Raw genomic sequence first — 14,634 nt, 5'->3', positions numbered from 1 at the left:
AACACAGGAAGAGACAAGACTAAATACAAGGAGGGGTAATCACAAGACTAGAAACAGCCGGGCAGGGGAGGAGAAACACAAGGACCACAGGTGAACACAATCAGACAACTAGACACACCAGGGAAACTAACAACAGGAGGAAAAACACAGGGAAAAGGACCAGACAATATACCAAGAGGAAAACATGACAGGGAGAACAGCAAAACACCCAAAACAAGAGATACAAAATGTGACATAACACAATAATCGTTAGAATCCTAGCCGAATGCAGTGACAAACCTACTTCTCTCCAGTACGTCAGGATGCAACAAAACGCAGTCTTTTGCTATTGTTTTGATCAAGAGCCCCTTAATGGCAAAAAATCCCACATTGTACATTTAACCTGCACATAATGAGCTAATTGTGCCGTATATTCCACTTTGTATCGAAGTAACCCTTGGTATATGGGTTCCTGATCCAAAATAAGGGCTGTGTTCAAGCGCAGACATATGCACACAACACAAATGACCTCTACACCAGTATCTGTGCCTGATTGTGAGACTAAAACGTACCAGTGCTGAGTGGCGGCGCTGACAGAGCCTTCCACTAACAGGGCAAACTTCTCCTCCCTTGGGAACGCTTGGCTTTAACTCCTCAGACGATCTGGCCGTCTTGTTTAGAGTTCTGTCACCCTGCTTTTCATCCGGGAGGCAGAAAATTTGAGCTTAACATGAACACATCTTTACTCATGTGTCAGGATCAATTATCACCCTTTGAAAAGCAGCAGCTCGTTTGAATGAAGGAAAGTTCTCTTAAGGAGAGATGCGTGAAAGTCCAAGTCAAAACACACATGTCTGGAAGGAGTCCTGCTCCCAGACAATCTTAATTGATAATTTTGTGTGTCGTCTGCTAAACTCAGGGCACAGAAGTGACAGTTCAAAGAGCTGTCTCGCTATATTACTAGCATGCAATCCACTGGTGAAATGCCTTTTCATCACGAACAAACAATTGGTCATTTTCATGGGAATGTCTTTAAACATAAAACCAACAATTTCGCTGCAGCATAGCTAAACATTTCTTTCTGCGTTTATATTGTTTGCAGCCCGCATCTCTGTCCTGTCACAATGAAGAAAATTATGAAAAATGAAATATAGAAACCTTGGCTGCAGAAGAACTCTTTCTTTCCCTATTGCAACCAGTGTAAGGCATCAAAGTGGTGAAGCATGCTATACTGGATGATTAATGTGTGTTTATTATGCTATACTGGATGATTAATGTGTGTTTATTGGCCTGGAGGCTGAGTTTGACACAGGTTTCTTGGTGACATCTGGCTAGAGCTCACCAGATAACACTCTGCTTTGACTCTCAGTCAATGATAGATAACAGAAACTTAAAAAATCAAATGCCCCCCCCCCCCCCCCCCCCCCCCCCCCTTGGCTGTTTTGATTAAGGCTGTGTGTGGAGCGTGCCTGCCGGAGATATTTGCTCAGACTTGGCCGAGGATTAAGGGCTTCTGCTGTTGGATCCAGAGAAAACAGAGGTCTGATCCCCTCCATGTCCCTCCGCGGGGCACGAATGGGTGGTGACCGTGTTCGTGTGTGCGGGCAATTCCATATATACCGCATGTGACACAGTTTACAGCCCTGTCTGCCATCCAAGGGCGTCACTATGTGTTGAAAAGTGGTGGGGACATAGGGGTCAGAATATTTACGTGGTCCTTTTCCCTTTGAGGCAATGCAATGAGAGGGATTAGTTTTAAGTGATTGTAGATTTTCATTTTGGTCCATCATATTTTGTAATTGTCATTTTTCATAGTTGATATATACGGATGAGTATTAGGGCCACAATTTTAAAATTAATTGCAGAATTTTGACTTTTTTTTCTTGGATCTTAACATATTTTTCACATGGGCCCTAATCGTCTTCCATGGATACCAAAAGTATCTCCAAAAAATAAGGTATTTACAAGATAATAAAGACAATTAAAAAACAAGACAAAAAGGAGGAAAAGGAAAGGAGACAAGAAAAGAAGAGAATAAGTATTTTGAGATATTTGTGCTATCATTTTAGAGTTGTTCAGATAACATAATTGCAACGACTAGTTTTTTTAAAAACTTTTTGGGCAAATGATGATTTTGAAAAAGGACAAAATCAACAATTAAAAAAAGTAATTGGGACATTTCCCAGAATCCCCAGCGTAAATGACACCTATGCATGTATCTAAGTAATACAAGATGCTACGATACTGTGGGTGTGCACGAATGTTGGCTTTTTCGTCAAAGCAACTTCTCTGATCCCCTCACTTTATAATTTTGCATGGCCTGTATGATGCTCCTGGCACTTCACATGCAAGCTCACACACACACTTGTTTTTATAAAGCGCTGCGGCTTGTTATTGAACAGCCCACCCATCTTTTGCCACGCTCCTGTAACGTCTGTGTGTGCAAACACAGGCTCAGAATTGCGTGTAAGGAGAAAGGGGTCTGGATGAGTGGAGGTTTTGGTGGCTTAGTTGGAATTTAAAGGGGGAGGGGGAGGGGTGCGAGCTAATTGTGCACAGGTGACTCCACACAGGTGCTCCTGGGGTCCATACACGTGTGTTTGTGAGGTAGATTGGTGCCATATTGAAGGAATGAGTAAAAGCAGGGGGAATATAAGAAGAGAGAAAAAAGCTGGATCAAAGGGATTTGCGAGGCTACCAGAAATGCCTGTCTTTCTGCAGCAGCTCGCCTCACCCTCTTAAAAAAAACACCACATGCGGTCAGCTGTTTTTCAATAGACAGACTTTCGGGTTCTCTCCGGGTCCCTGCCATTGATATTGAGCTGAATGCTGTGTGACAGTGGTGGTCTGTGTGCCGTTTCGCAGCAGATGTTGCAGTTTCATTTTCTCTTTCATACTTAGCTGCCCCTCAGAGACTTGAGCGGGAGGATGAAAACTGTCTCTGTTTATTACTGTGAGGAACCGTCGCCGGAGAGGCTGACCCACTCAGAAAAGGAATAACAGGCAAATTGGACGAGTCAACAAATGGACATCAGCCTCCCCTTCACTCGGCTCCCACGACTCTGTTAAAGTCACAACATCAGCATGAATACGCTTCAGACATTTGACGACTTTCAACAGGTTCCCTCCTCTCATCGTGGTTCATCTATTAAGGGCCTGTCAGAGCAATTTCTCAAATCAGTCAGCAGGCTGCGGGAGGGAAGAAGGCCGAGAGATTCTTTGGGCAAAGAAAAACATACAGGTGCAGAGTGGGAGGGAAGGAAAGATGGGAGATGGGGAGAAAAGGGAAATTGTGTTTGGGGAATAAAAACATTCAAAAGGAAATTATCACAGAGACACTGACAGTTTGTCGATTCAGGCATAAGCTGTGGTTGATACCCTGTATGTACGACTATTACATTAGGAAAGCAGTTATTCTGTACATCGATAGGTGTGTTTGCTATCTGTTTATACTATAACCACCTCTACAGATGTCATCACCACATTGGATTGGTTAGAAGGGGCCTACTGTAGTCTACTACTAGAAGATTCAGCATGCCGCATTCACATGGTTGTTCAAAGAACAAATTAATAGTGACACACCTCTAGTGGCCATAGTAATTACGAAACAGAGCACAGGAGGAAGTCAGATGCCGAAGTATAAAAAGCGCCAATCGGTTTTGGTGTCACAAACACAAACCTCAACCCAAACTAGGATCTTTTCCTTAATCTAACAATTTAGTTTTGTTCCCTATACTTTTAACAACTAAAATGTTATGATTTCTTTGTCAACATTCAGAAAAACCTCCATGTTGTTTGAACACAAATGTATTCAAAGCGTCAATGTAGGCTACCAAAAGTTGATCCAGGAAATGTTTTCATTTGTCATGTGTCCAGTCGATCGTAGAGAGTGATTCAAACGTATAGTGTTATGTATCAGAACATACAATATTAATACCCCAGCACAAGTATTTTATGTATTGCACATTCTGCTCTTTTATGTTTAAATACACATATTAGCAAGATAATACTACTATTACTTTCTTGACATTGTCCCCCTGCAAAAGCTGCCAAGAGACCTGAAATAAGGCTTCCAGAATGCAATAATCTTTTCAAAATATCAACAAATTAAAAAAAGGCCAGTGGACAAAAATGTTTACGTATGACATTTTTTATTCAAGGAGTGCCTTCAAAATCTTAACAACTTTAAGAAAACAGTCAGAACAACACAAGATCTATATTAAGTTCTTTTCTGATGCTCACACCAAAACACAAAATCATGTTGTGTCTTTAGAGGCACATCTGCTTTCAGAAAGTGGCTCACAATACAAGTAGACAGAAATTAGGAACACAACTCGGTCATTGTTCATTTTCAAAGACTTCCAAACAATTCGCCTGGAGGCAAGGAAGGCCAGTGACATCAAGTGTATTCAATTCACAAGGAGGCATGTTGAGGAAATTTGAGTCACAGTGCGGGAAGGAAGTATTTTCCCTCCATCATACTCACTGTTGCTTGAATAACAGCGAGTGCTATCTTTGCCTGTAACTTCATTAAGAGAAGGTGGGGAGACGATGCTTGAAATAACAAACTCGCAGCTCTGGCACAGGAAGCTAAGTGGAGACAAGCGTTCCCACACTGTATGGTAAATATATATTTAACAGGATGACCTGAAATTTAAATGAGGATAACATGTTTTTAGTATAAAACAAGGAAAACCCTCAAAAGGCATGGGGAGCATAATAATAAAAGAGCAAATAATCACTGAGGAGTTATTTATTTATAACACATACATACTGCTTGTGTACTTCTTGAATAACTACATTTCAAAAATACATATATTTTTATCTTTTCATATTCTTATTTTGCTAGAAAAGTTACATTTTTGAAAAGCAGCTATGTATGTTTAAAATATGGCATTCAATCACAGATTTTATCAAAAGCCCCTGGACACACTGATTTCACACATCTTCTTAAAGAAGCACTGCATACAATATTTCCGAGTCACAGCCAAGGACTTCACACTGGCAAAAAAACGTCAGATAGTGCAGGTAGATATGACGCAAATCCTTCAACAACTCAATATGTTCATCTCCATGATTGTGGATTAGAGGCAGCTCTGTAGATGAAAAATGTAACAGTGAAATATTGCATATCTGGGGTGCCACGGAGGGAAATGGGGATTATTTCTCTCCTGTAACAGCCACATATTGCTTAGAGTTAGCACTGAGGACGGAGTAGTAGGAACACTTTCAGGGTACAAATATTCTAAGAATAATTTTTTATAAAATGTTGGCAATTTTTCATTGACTTTTAAGATTAATCCAATACTTTCTGTAACATTCGGGTTATTATATTCTCAAATATATTATATGTATTTATCACATACATGTATATATTATAAGAGCTATGTTGTACAATTAAATACAAAAATAAAAAAGTCATAATCTCACCAGAATTAAGTTAAAATGTTTATGCGAAAAGGTTAGGTTTTGAGAATATAACTTCCAGAATGTGATGTATAGATAATATAAGATGTGGATATGTTAGCATTGCTCTCCATAAATACTTTATTTGTTTGAAAACACATCATTTGTACTGTACAACAGAGGGTTGAGTTATTCCCTAAAAACCAAACTATTTTTCATTTTAAATTATATACTTTTTTGATTTGTAGCCATGTTTATGACTATTTCTTGAAATATTACAAATGCATGCTCTTATACGACCCCCCCTAGAGTGCTCCTGAATACCCCAACCTTCAGAGAAAAACACATTCAGTCCTCCCAGCCAAAGAAGCGCCCCGTCATCTGGTAGAACTTCATGTTGAAGGGCCTGTAGAAGTCTCGTAGCCTCTGCACCACCTCAGGGTCAATGTTGGGGTGGGTCCGCCCTTTGGTTTTGCCCAGGCAGTGGGGTTTGCTGCTGCCCTCGGCCTTCTTGAGGCACGGGAAACCCTTGGTCTGGTTGAAGTAAAAGTGTTTGTCAGTGATGATCCTTTTGAGCCCCAGGAAGTCCTGCACGCGGCCCAGCTCTCCGGCCGGGTCGCTGATCAGACGCTCGCCGCTCACAAACAGGATCTGCTCCATGGGGAAGTAGTGCAGCCAGTTGTCCAGGTGCTTAGCGTAGATGCCGATCTGGATGGCGCTCCACGAGGTGTCGATGAGCCCCGTAGTCCGGTTTTTGAAGGTGAGGCTCTCGAAAGAAGGAATGTCCGGCTTCTTGGACAGAGTCTGTGTGTAGTCCGAGATCGCCCTGGTGACGGGGTCCCTCACCACCACGATCAGCTTGGTGTCCCGGGACATGCCGGATATCCTGGCCGGAGCCTCTCTGGTCACAAAGTAGCTGGGGGTTTTCTCCATGGTGATCTGGCCCTCCAGAGTCTTGGGCATCAGCTCTCTGGGAAGAGAAAAATGGAAACAGGAAGTGAGATATTTGTTTGACCCGACTGAATCACTGTCGACTGTCACAGTTGTACCACCGCTCTTACTACAATAAACATTACAAATGGACTAACTCTGGCAAAGTCATCAAAAACGTAGAATCCAATCAATCCAGAATAACAGTGGAAACAGTCAGTTTGCAGGAGTTTATTTATTTGATCTCGATCAGGTGTCCTTTTCTCTATGCTCAATTAGCTTGCAAGAGGTGGGACCGCATGTTGATTTGCAGTTTTTGGCGCAGCACCGCGTTCAGGATGTAAAATACATTCTCCTGGTGATAGTATGCAGATGCTACCTCCAGTGTTCCTTAATGTAGCCTGAGGGGTTAGGAAATCAAGAAGGGGATTCCCCCGGGTGCATTTGAAATGGGGTATTCTTGAAGCTCATATGGCGCGAAAAGAAAATGTCAATGCCTATACCGTTCTATGGTAGTGCTGCTTATTAAATATTGATATTTGAGCTGAAAGGCTCCTCCAGCATAATCATCTTCTTGTCTTTCACTTTTCGCAACATATGGTGGAAACATCAGAAACATGTGTTTTAATATTACAATTCCCCCTTGTGGATTGTAAGAAATATCCGAGTGGTAACTTTGTGTTTATTTTAAATGCAATTTAGTGATTTCCTCTGTTGTAGGTGTTACAAAACAACCAAGAACAAAGAGTAACTATATTCAAATATATATGTATATGAGTATCCTAAAGCTCTTTGAAATGAATCCTACCTCAAATATTTAGAAAACAACAAAGTTCAACCAAACATAACCTGAAATTCTACATGTTTTTTGGCAGTATTTCCTCATGTTTGCTTGAGTCCTTTTTGCCCCAAACTCCCCAAAAAGATGGGAAGCTAATTCATTTGTCCACGCCATCCTTCCTCTCTTTCTCCCTTTTCTCCACTTTCCTTCTGCCCAGCTGCTTTCAGGACAGCAACCTTAAGCAAAGCGGGTAAAAGCAGTCCATGAATGATTAACGCGCCCTCCCTCTGCCATTTAGAGCCTCTGCAGAATACAGCTTTAAAATTCACCAAAGTACAGAATGCAGTTGTTAATTATTGATCTGCTAGGCTGGTGCTCCTTAAAGCGAGGACTGGTGCTGGCAAAGTGACCCAGGAAACTCCCAGGGTGCATGCAGTTTGCCACCCGTGTTAGAACTACTGAGACCTTAAAGGAAGAAGGTCATCTGAAATGACTGAAGAGTGCTCAACACTTCAGCCGGTTGTTTACAGGACCATGCTATGGCAAGTACGATGTGTGATCAAAGTACAGCGTCTTTGTACTGCAGTGTCTTGTTCTGATGCGATGGGCTACAGATTTTCCGGCTTGCAGAAAGAGGCTGGCAACAATCATGCTCCGTTTAACACACACAGCAAAATGAGACGGAGGGCACTGAGATCTTTGCTAAGGACAAGCTCTACACAAACAGAGCGCATTCTCAAAAGACATCAGCTGTCATGAAGGATTTGAAGGCTGGTTGTGTCAAAGGCTTTTCTCCAATTAGCTCTTTAGACGCCCTAAAGAATGAGTGATCTTTGCTATACCTGGTCTTACATTGTTAGGTTTGATAAAGTTACAATTTGTGTTAAATATCAGGGAATGATGGTCGTTATGGTTAAAAGAAATCATGCTCTGTCCCCCCGTGTAATTAAACTAACCTTCTGCGAACTTACTTAAGAAATAACATTAAAAATGACATTAAACAGACTCACACTTCTTTCCTCCAAGACGCCAAGGTAAATCCTACATCTGCTAAAGCTCTTTGTCACTTGAGCGTCAATGTGATTTTAAGCAATTACCTAAAACTACAGTGTTATAAATCTGTCGAGGGCATTATCTTTTCCTCAGCAAACACTTCAAAAATCCTTTTGGGCTTTTCATTGAATAGATGTGTGACAAAAACAAACAGTGTATTTTTTTGGACACATACGGAGCAACATTTTATTGGTAATTCCAAATGATTGCTGACAACAACAAAAAAAAAACGGGAAGATTCCTAAACTGCTGAAGAGTCTAGAGGTGACAGCAAGACTGTGTGTTTCACAGTTTTCCTTGCGGTTGTTCCGGGCTTTAAAACAGCTGCTCAGCGTATGAGGTGAAACAGATCTAAAAGCCATAAGTCAATACCTTCAGGCCAATGTCAAAACACATCAGTGTTGAGTGGATCTTCGCTGTGAGGGACGGATCACGGGGTCAGCACAAGGGGGACATGCAGGAAGCGGTCGATAACAGGAATAGCAGTAGCATGGGCGCACCGATGTCTCGAACATTGACCATCACCTGACCTCCAGAGTCCTCTCAGTGTCTACGAGCTCTCCTACAGTTGTCTTAAGAGCAACATGGACAAGGCTCCTTTCCTTGTCACATTAGCGCAGCCCCGTTGCACAAACAGTCCAGAGTGAGGCTGTTATAATGGTGCTTTAAGACAAACCCCACCTGGGACGACAATGTTTGCTAAGCTGACTAACAGAGACAAATTCATGCAGAGTCCTGACAATGTGGACAACATGCTGATTTGGAAGCTACTTCTGAAACATCCCTTATAGTACCGGAAACCTTATGTACAAAAGAGAACATTATTGTTTCATAAAAAAGCAATGAGCCCGTACTAAAGAAAGCATCCATATTTGATGGCGTGCGTCAAGCTTGTTCTGTGGTCGGCACTCACAGTGGTGGTGTGTTGGAGCGAGGGCACTCTGAGGGGATTTTCAGGGTCACTGAGGTATGTGCTATGGTGTGCAACATGAAGACAGCCATGTTTGTTAGTCCAAGGATAAGGATGGTCATGAGTCGTAAAGCACTCATGTATCCAGGTTGATGTAAATGTTTTTTGTTTTGCTTGTTGGTTGGTTGGCGATTGGTTTGTCAGAACTGGATAACTAGGCTAGTGTTTTGTTAACTCAGTTGGAGGGTCATAGTAAGGGCCAAGGAAGACTCATTATATTTTGGAGCGGATCCGAAATCGAAGGCGGATAAGAACATTGTTTTTCACTCATGGAACCAGCCTTCAAGCTCTCTTGGTAACCTTTTACTTGGCATTGTGGTTTTAAGCTTAGTCAAGTGCAGTCTGATGACACACTATTAAGTGTTTTTTTTTGTTAAAGGAAATATAAACATTCATACTTGCCCTGCATGTTATATTTGTTGATTTTGTATTCACCATTTATTGTTAAGATAAGCATACCAACAATTTAGGTTCTATAAGTTTGTTGAACTCACGATGAAAAGCCCCAACCATCAGCCCCAACCTCAGAGCCAAAAGTGACGTAGTTGAATTGTTCATTTGATCAAAGCAAAATACAAAAAACACCAGAGATATAACATTTACAATAACATTAAACAGAAAACAGAGGTCATCTTGGTTACCAAGCTTAACCGTGTCCCATTGTATTGACTTGGATTTTCAGTTTTGTTGCTGGAGCGCTCAGAGGTTTTTGAAAAAAAACTTCTTTTGATCTGGTTTTAGGATTTTGGACATTTTAAGCAAATCATCAAATGTGAGTCAAGTTGGAACCATTTCATGTTTTTTGCATTTTTTCCAGACTAATCATATTGTCGATAAAATTTTCTGGGAATAATGTCCAAAAATGTTTTAGAAGTAAAGAATCCTCAACTTTTCCAAGTTCCAGTTGGGCAATGGAGTAAGAAACACAATTTGCACTTTTACAGTCAGTGAACTGTAATGTGGTATTTCTTTCCGTTCTGCAGCAGAAGCATGCAGTGCTTTCTAATGAAACGTTATTGGCAGGGAAGGTGATGTAACAGATGACAAATCGTCCAAGTGCTTGATATTTACTGCAGTTACAGACCCCGCTTTGATGTCTTCATCATGTTGCTACAATACAACTCCCTGAGCACACTGGTGCGTGAAACAGGGCAGCAGGAGAGAGAACACTGCGCATGTACCCTCGCCTTCCTTTAAATCAAATGCAATGTTTTGGCACACATTTAAAAAGTATTTAGAATGACTAAGATGCTAAAGTATATAACAAACAGCTTGTGTACATGACAGAACATAACACATGTTGTAAATGACGTAATTTCTCTCATATGGAACTAACTATCTGGAGAATGATTCCAGGACTCGTTCAGGCAGCTCTTTTCCCTATTAAAAAAAATATAATCCAATGTACAAGGTAATGTGCAGAACATCCCTCAATGCATCCTTTGTAGGCTTTATAAAAGTAACCACTTTTAAATAAAGGGCCTGACGCATCAATGCTTTTGTTTCCCTATACTGAATGAATTTTATTCGCATACCAACTCGACTTTGCCCTCGTATACAGGCTGTGACTCATGTCTGCCTGTTATATACATGCCAAAACATTTCTTAAGGTCTTATTTACTGTATGCATAACATCACAACATGACATAAATTAGAAAGAAGTATAAAACGAACAAATGATCAGCTCTGAATGGGCCATTTCTCCGTGTTACTTCTAGAAAGGCGGTTTGGAGCTTGGCCAATGTCTGTCAATTGACGGGAGTTGTAAAGACATAGAAGCAAATGGGCATGAGAGCTGTCCACTTCTCCCCCCCCGCCCCACACGCCTTTGATTCATTTTTCCTTGTCCAGCAGGGAGCCCTGGCAGGCATAACTACACTCCCACAGTGTTCCCTTGCCACCGCCACCAGATAATAATCTTGTAATTGGCTCAATATTTCTGCTGTTTGCAGGCGAAGCAAAGGCCAGCGCCGCTCCCGGTGGCTTGGACTCACACGATATTTTCCAGGTCAGTGGATGCTAGCGGAGGTCAGAGAGGAGGAGGAAGGGAGGGGGTGATTTAGAGTAATGGCTGCTGTGCGGTGAGGTGAAAGCCCACTCCTCTGAGCTCCGAGCTTTACTGCTCTGCCAGACAGCGCCGCCAAATATTAAAGCAAAAAGGAAACATATGCATGGGATGCAACAGCCTCTGCAAAGGACTCTGGGATTCCTATGGAAACACTATTAAATGCCAAAATGACATGTTTCCTTGGCATTAATGACATTGTTTAAATATGGGCTGTGTAATGGATTCATCCTTCGCTGAGGCTGGATGCAGAGCGATCAACCTATTTATAATTCAGGGATTACAGGTGTGAGCTTCCCAGCAGCAGACAGCCCCGGCCAGGATAATCGCCCGTTTTATGACCCTGACAGTCTCAGTCCTCCAGGATCAGACAAACTGACCTTTTTCTCCCCTCCACTGAATCCTCATGCACTGTGTCACCTTTGACTGCACACCTGCACTTTATGGCTCTAAATCCTACCCCATCCCGGACAGTTAAGTACTCCTCCAACATGGCTACACAGGATTACTGCTGTCTGTATCGCACAGCTTCCATTACACAATTGAGTGTCTTGACTTTTCTGTTGTCAGGATGGTTGAAAATTAAATTAGGGGCGAACAGTGTGCAGGATTTGCTCTTGGCTGCCCTTGGTATATGATAACTATATTTTCTTCATACCAATAGATTCTGAGCCAATTTATTTACTTAAAAACTACTTAAATTTGTGCACAACTTGGTCTAACAGGGTGCTAATTTTATATATAAATAAGCCCTTTTTTTGTGAAACAATCAGAAAAAGAGTTATTATTAGTAAGGCTTATAATCACAAAATCCTCTTGTGAACCAAATGTTTTGGGGTTAAGGACTTCTTCCCATAATTCACTCCCAAGTCATAAGTAGCTTTAAAGTGAAGCAACTGACAAAGTTGAATAGGTCATATAGGGACATTGGCTAACAAAAAACTTGAGTTACGCTTCGTTAAGAACCAGTTATTTTTCATAAATGAAGCAAAGCCACGTTTTTAAGCAATTTACACTTTGAGTTAAGTAGAAATTATCCAAGGTGGGCTCTTGAAGGAACGAGTGAATTCAGGGTGGTACATGGGAACTGTAGGGGGTAGGAAGCAATTTTGAGAAGTACAATTACAAGATAAGAAAGTTCTCTCTTCTTGGAAAACAACATGGGAGGACAGGGTCTGTCGTTTTCCTCTGGGAAATGACAAGGTTTTGATAAAGAGTAAGTAGGAAAGGAAAGTAACCCTGCACGACACAGGGGACACATAAGATAACAATGTCACTGCGGATGAAAAACTTAGAAAATTTCAGTTTTAAAATAACAGGAAATTCATTGTCAGATTGCTGATTGGGTGCGTTTCAAATTAGAAAAGGATGTGAATATGTTTCAAAAGATAGTGGTGCTTGTGTCTGGCAGGAAATTAGAGTGCATTCGGAAAACTTGTTTAAAGTTAAACCTCAGTTTCATTAAAAGAACAACTTTGTTAACCACTTCCAAGTGATATTGAAATACAGAGACAGGAAACTTTAAGGAGGATCAAATGTGGAGTCCTCTCTGAGCCCAAATGGAGGGAAAACAATAAAGTAAAGTTAATCTACAACATGAAAGTGGATTAGAAAAAGGCAACACTGGAAATGTGTCTTTACATTTAGCCACAAGGGCTTTTATCTGATGAATGGAAGCACTCAAAACCACTTGAAAAACGATTTATCTCTGTGGAAATGTCTGGCTACACTTGTTAATTTCTTTTTTTCATACACACTTAAAGATTAGAGATCTTATAAAGAATGTTAAATGGTGTACACGAATATGGTAGTAAAAATATAGTTTGTTCTCTTGTATAAGTAAATCTCCCCGCTGGACACTTACCACTGAGCGTTACTTTTTCCTCACTTTTTTTCCTTTCCATACAACTACCATTATGCGATTCGGTAAATCATTTATAGAGTTAGCTTTGCAGTATGTTCTTATAAATTTATCAGCAGTGTTTTTAACTCAATACTTCTTTCTTCCTTGGTGCTGAGTGGAAGTCCCCGGTTTATTGCGTAAGGGTGGAAAAAGAAGCTTTATCTTTATGGCAACGCGCTTGTGAATGATTCAGCCCCTCTAACTGTGGTGGAAGAGTGACTGAGGGAGGCTTCAGGAAGCATTCGAGCCAACCGAGGCCTTTTAGACATCAAGGAGAGGACGCTCACTTTCAGATCCAGACTGCGTATCAGCAGAGAGGACAAGGGGGTGAGGTGTTGAGCTTAAAGGAGGACAGAGAGGCAGAGGGCACTCAAATAGATAGAAGACAGAAAACAGACAGAAATATCCCATATGCATTTTATGAGTTTTTTCTTTTTTCTTTTAAATGGGTTCACCCTTTTCATTTGCCCTAAACAAGGCTTTTTTTCCAGGTACAAAGGTAATAAATAATTTTAAATGTACCATTATAATAGCGCTAGATAATACTTTAAAGGGGACCTATCATGCAAAATGCACCTTGTGATGTCTTTTATACATACATATGTGTCCCCGGTGCGTCGGGGAAGTCATGCAGCGTCAGAAAATAAAACCCTTTCTCTCTTCCTCCGTACCCAAATCTTTTAAAAACGGGGGTATAACGAGCGGATACAGATTTTAGAGAATTTAACTTTATCTCCGGTAGAATTCTGATCAGGCATTAGCTCCGCCTCCTCTTTTTTTCAAGCTAAGGACCCAAGTTCTGCGTCTTCAAAAGAGGGGTTTGAGCAGAATGAGGTTTGGCTACAATGGGTGAACTGTTTGTGAAGTTTTTTTTTCAAAATACCAGACATGTTTTGTATAGGTATGGCCCTATATATGTTTCAAATATAGCATGATAGGTCCACTTTAAGTAATCACCATTGTAATTGCAACTTATCCTATGTGTAACATGAATGTCTGCAAAAAAACGTAAGCAATCCATCTGATAGTTGTCGAGAAATGACTCTTATAACCATCAATGTCATTCATGCTGGCGCTTGAGGCAGTAAGGTGATGATCAAAATCGTATGCTTCGTCCGCTGGGGACCATGATTTTGAGTAGATCATTTCATTGGAAGCCATCCAATGGTTGATGAGAAATGTCAGTCATAAACGCAGGTAATAGCGACAAATTGACATCTCTAAATCCAACTTGTTACTGTGGCTGAAGAACTACGGTTGCCCCAAGTACAAAATGCCTGCCAACTCTAATAATAATTTGAAACCCTTTATTCTCTGGTCTATATAGGTCTCCTATAACCTGAGGATGTTTATTTTCTCTCAATTATCTGTAACATTGTTAGTGATACAGTGATTTGAGTGAAGTATAAAAATACAGATGTGGCTTGGAGAAATAATTCTATTTTTTGCGGCACCCCAGGTGGTGTGAGCAATTGAATTGTAATCTATCCCCAATGCTTCCTTGGTATATTAACACCTGGATTTCTACATGGATTGATGCAATTACA

General features: G+C 41.0%; 1 protein-coding gene across 1 annotated transcript in view; it reads right to left on the bottom strand.

The window, feature by feature from the left end:
* Positions 1 to 4,113: 4,113 nt before the first annotated feature.
* The window catches only part of LOC307025415 (heparan sulfate glucosamine 3-O-sulfotransferase 3A1-like), a 29,833-nt gene continuing 19,312 nt past the window's right edge, over positions 4,114 to 14,634 (bottom strand). The window contains exon 2 of the mRNA XM_079660057.1: positions 4,114 to 6,355. Coding sequence (XP_079516183.1) covers positions 5,734 to 6,355 — 622 coding nt within the window. The 3' untranslated portion in view covers positions 4,114 to 5,733. The remainder of the gene's footprint in view (positions 6,356 to 14,634) is intronic.

Source organism: Notothenia rossii (assembly GCF_949606895.1).
Source record: "Notothenia rossii genome assembly, chromosome: 11".
Lineage (NCBI taxonomy): Eukaryota > Metazoa > Chordata > Actinopteri > Perciformes > Nototheniidae > Notothenia > Notothenia rossii.
This window is presented reverse-complemented; position numbering and strand designations above follow the sequence as displayed.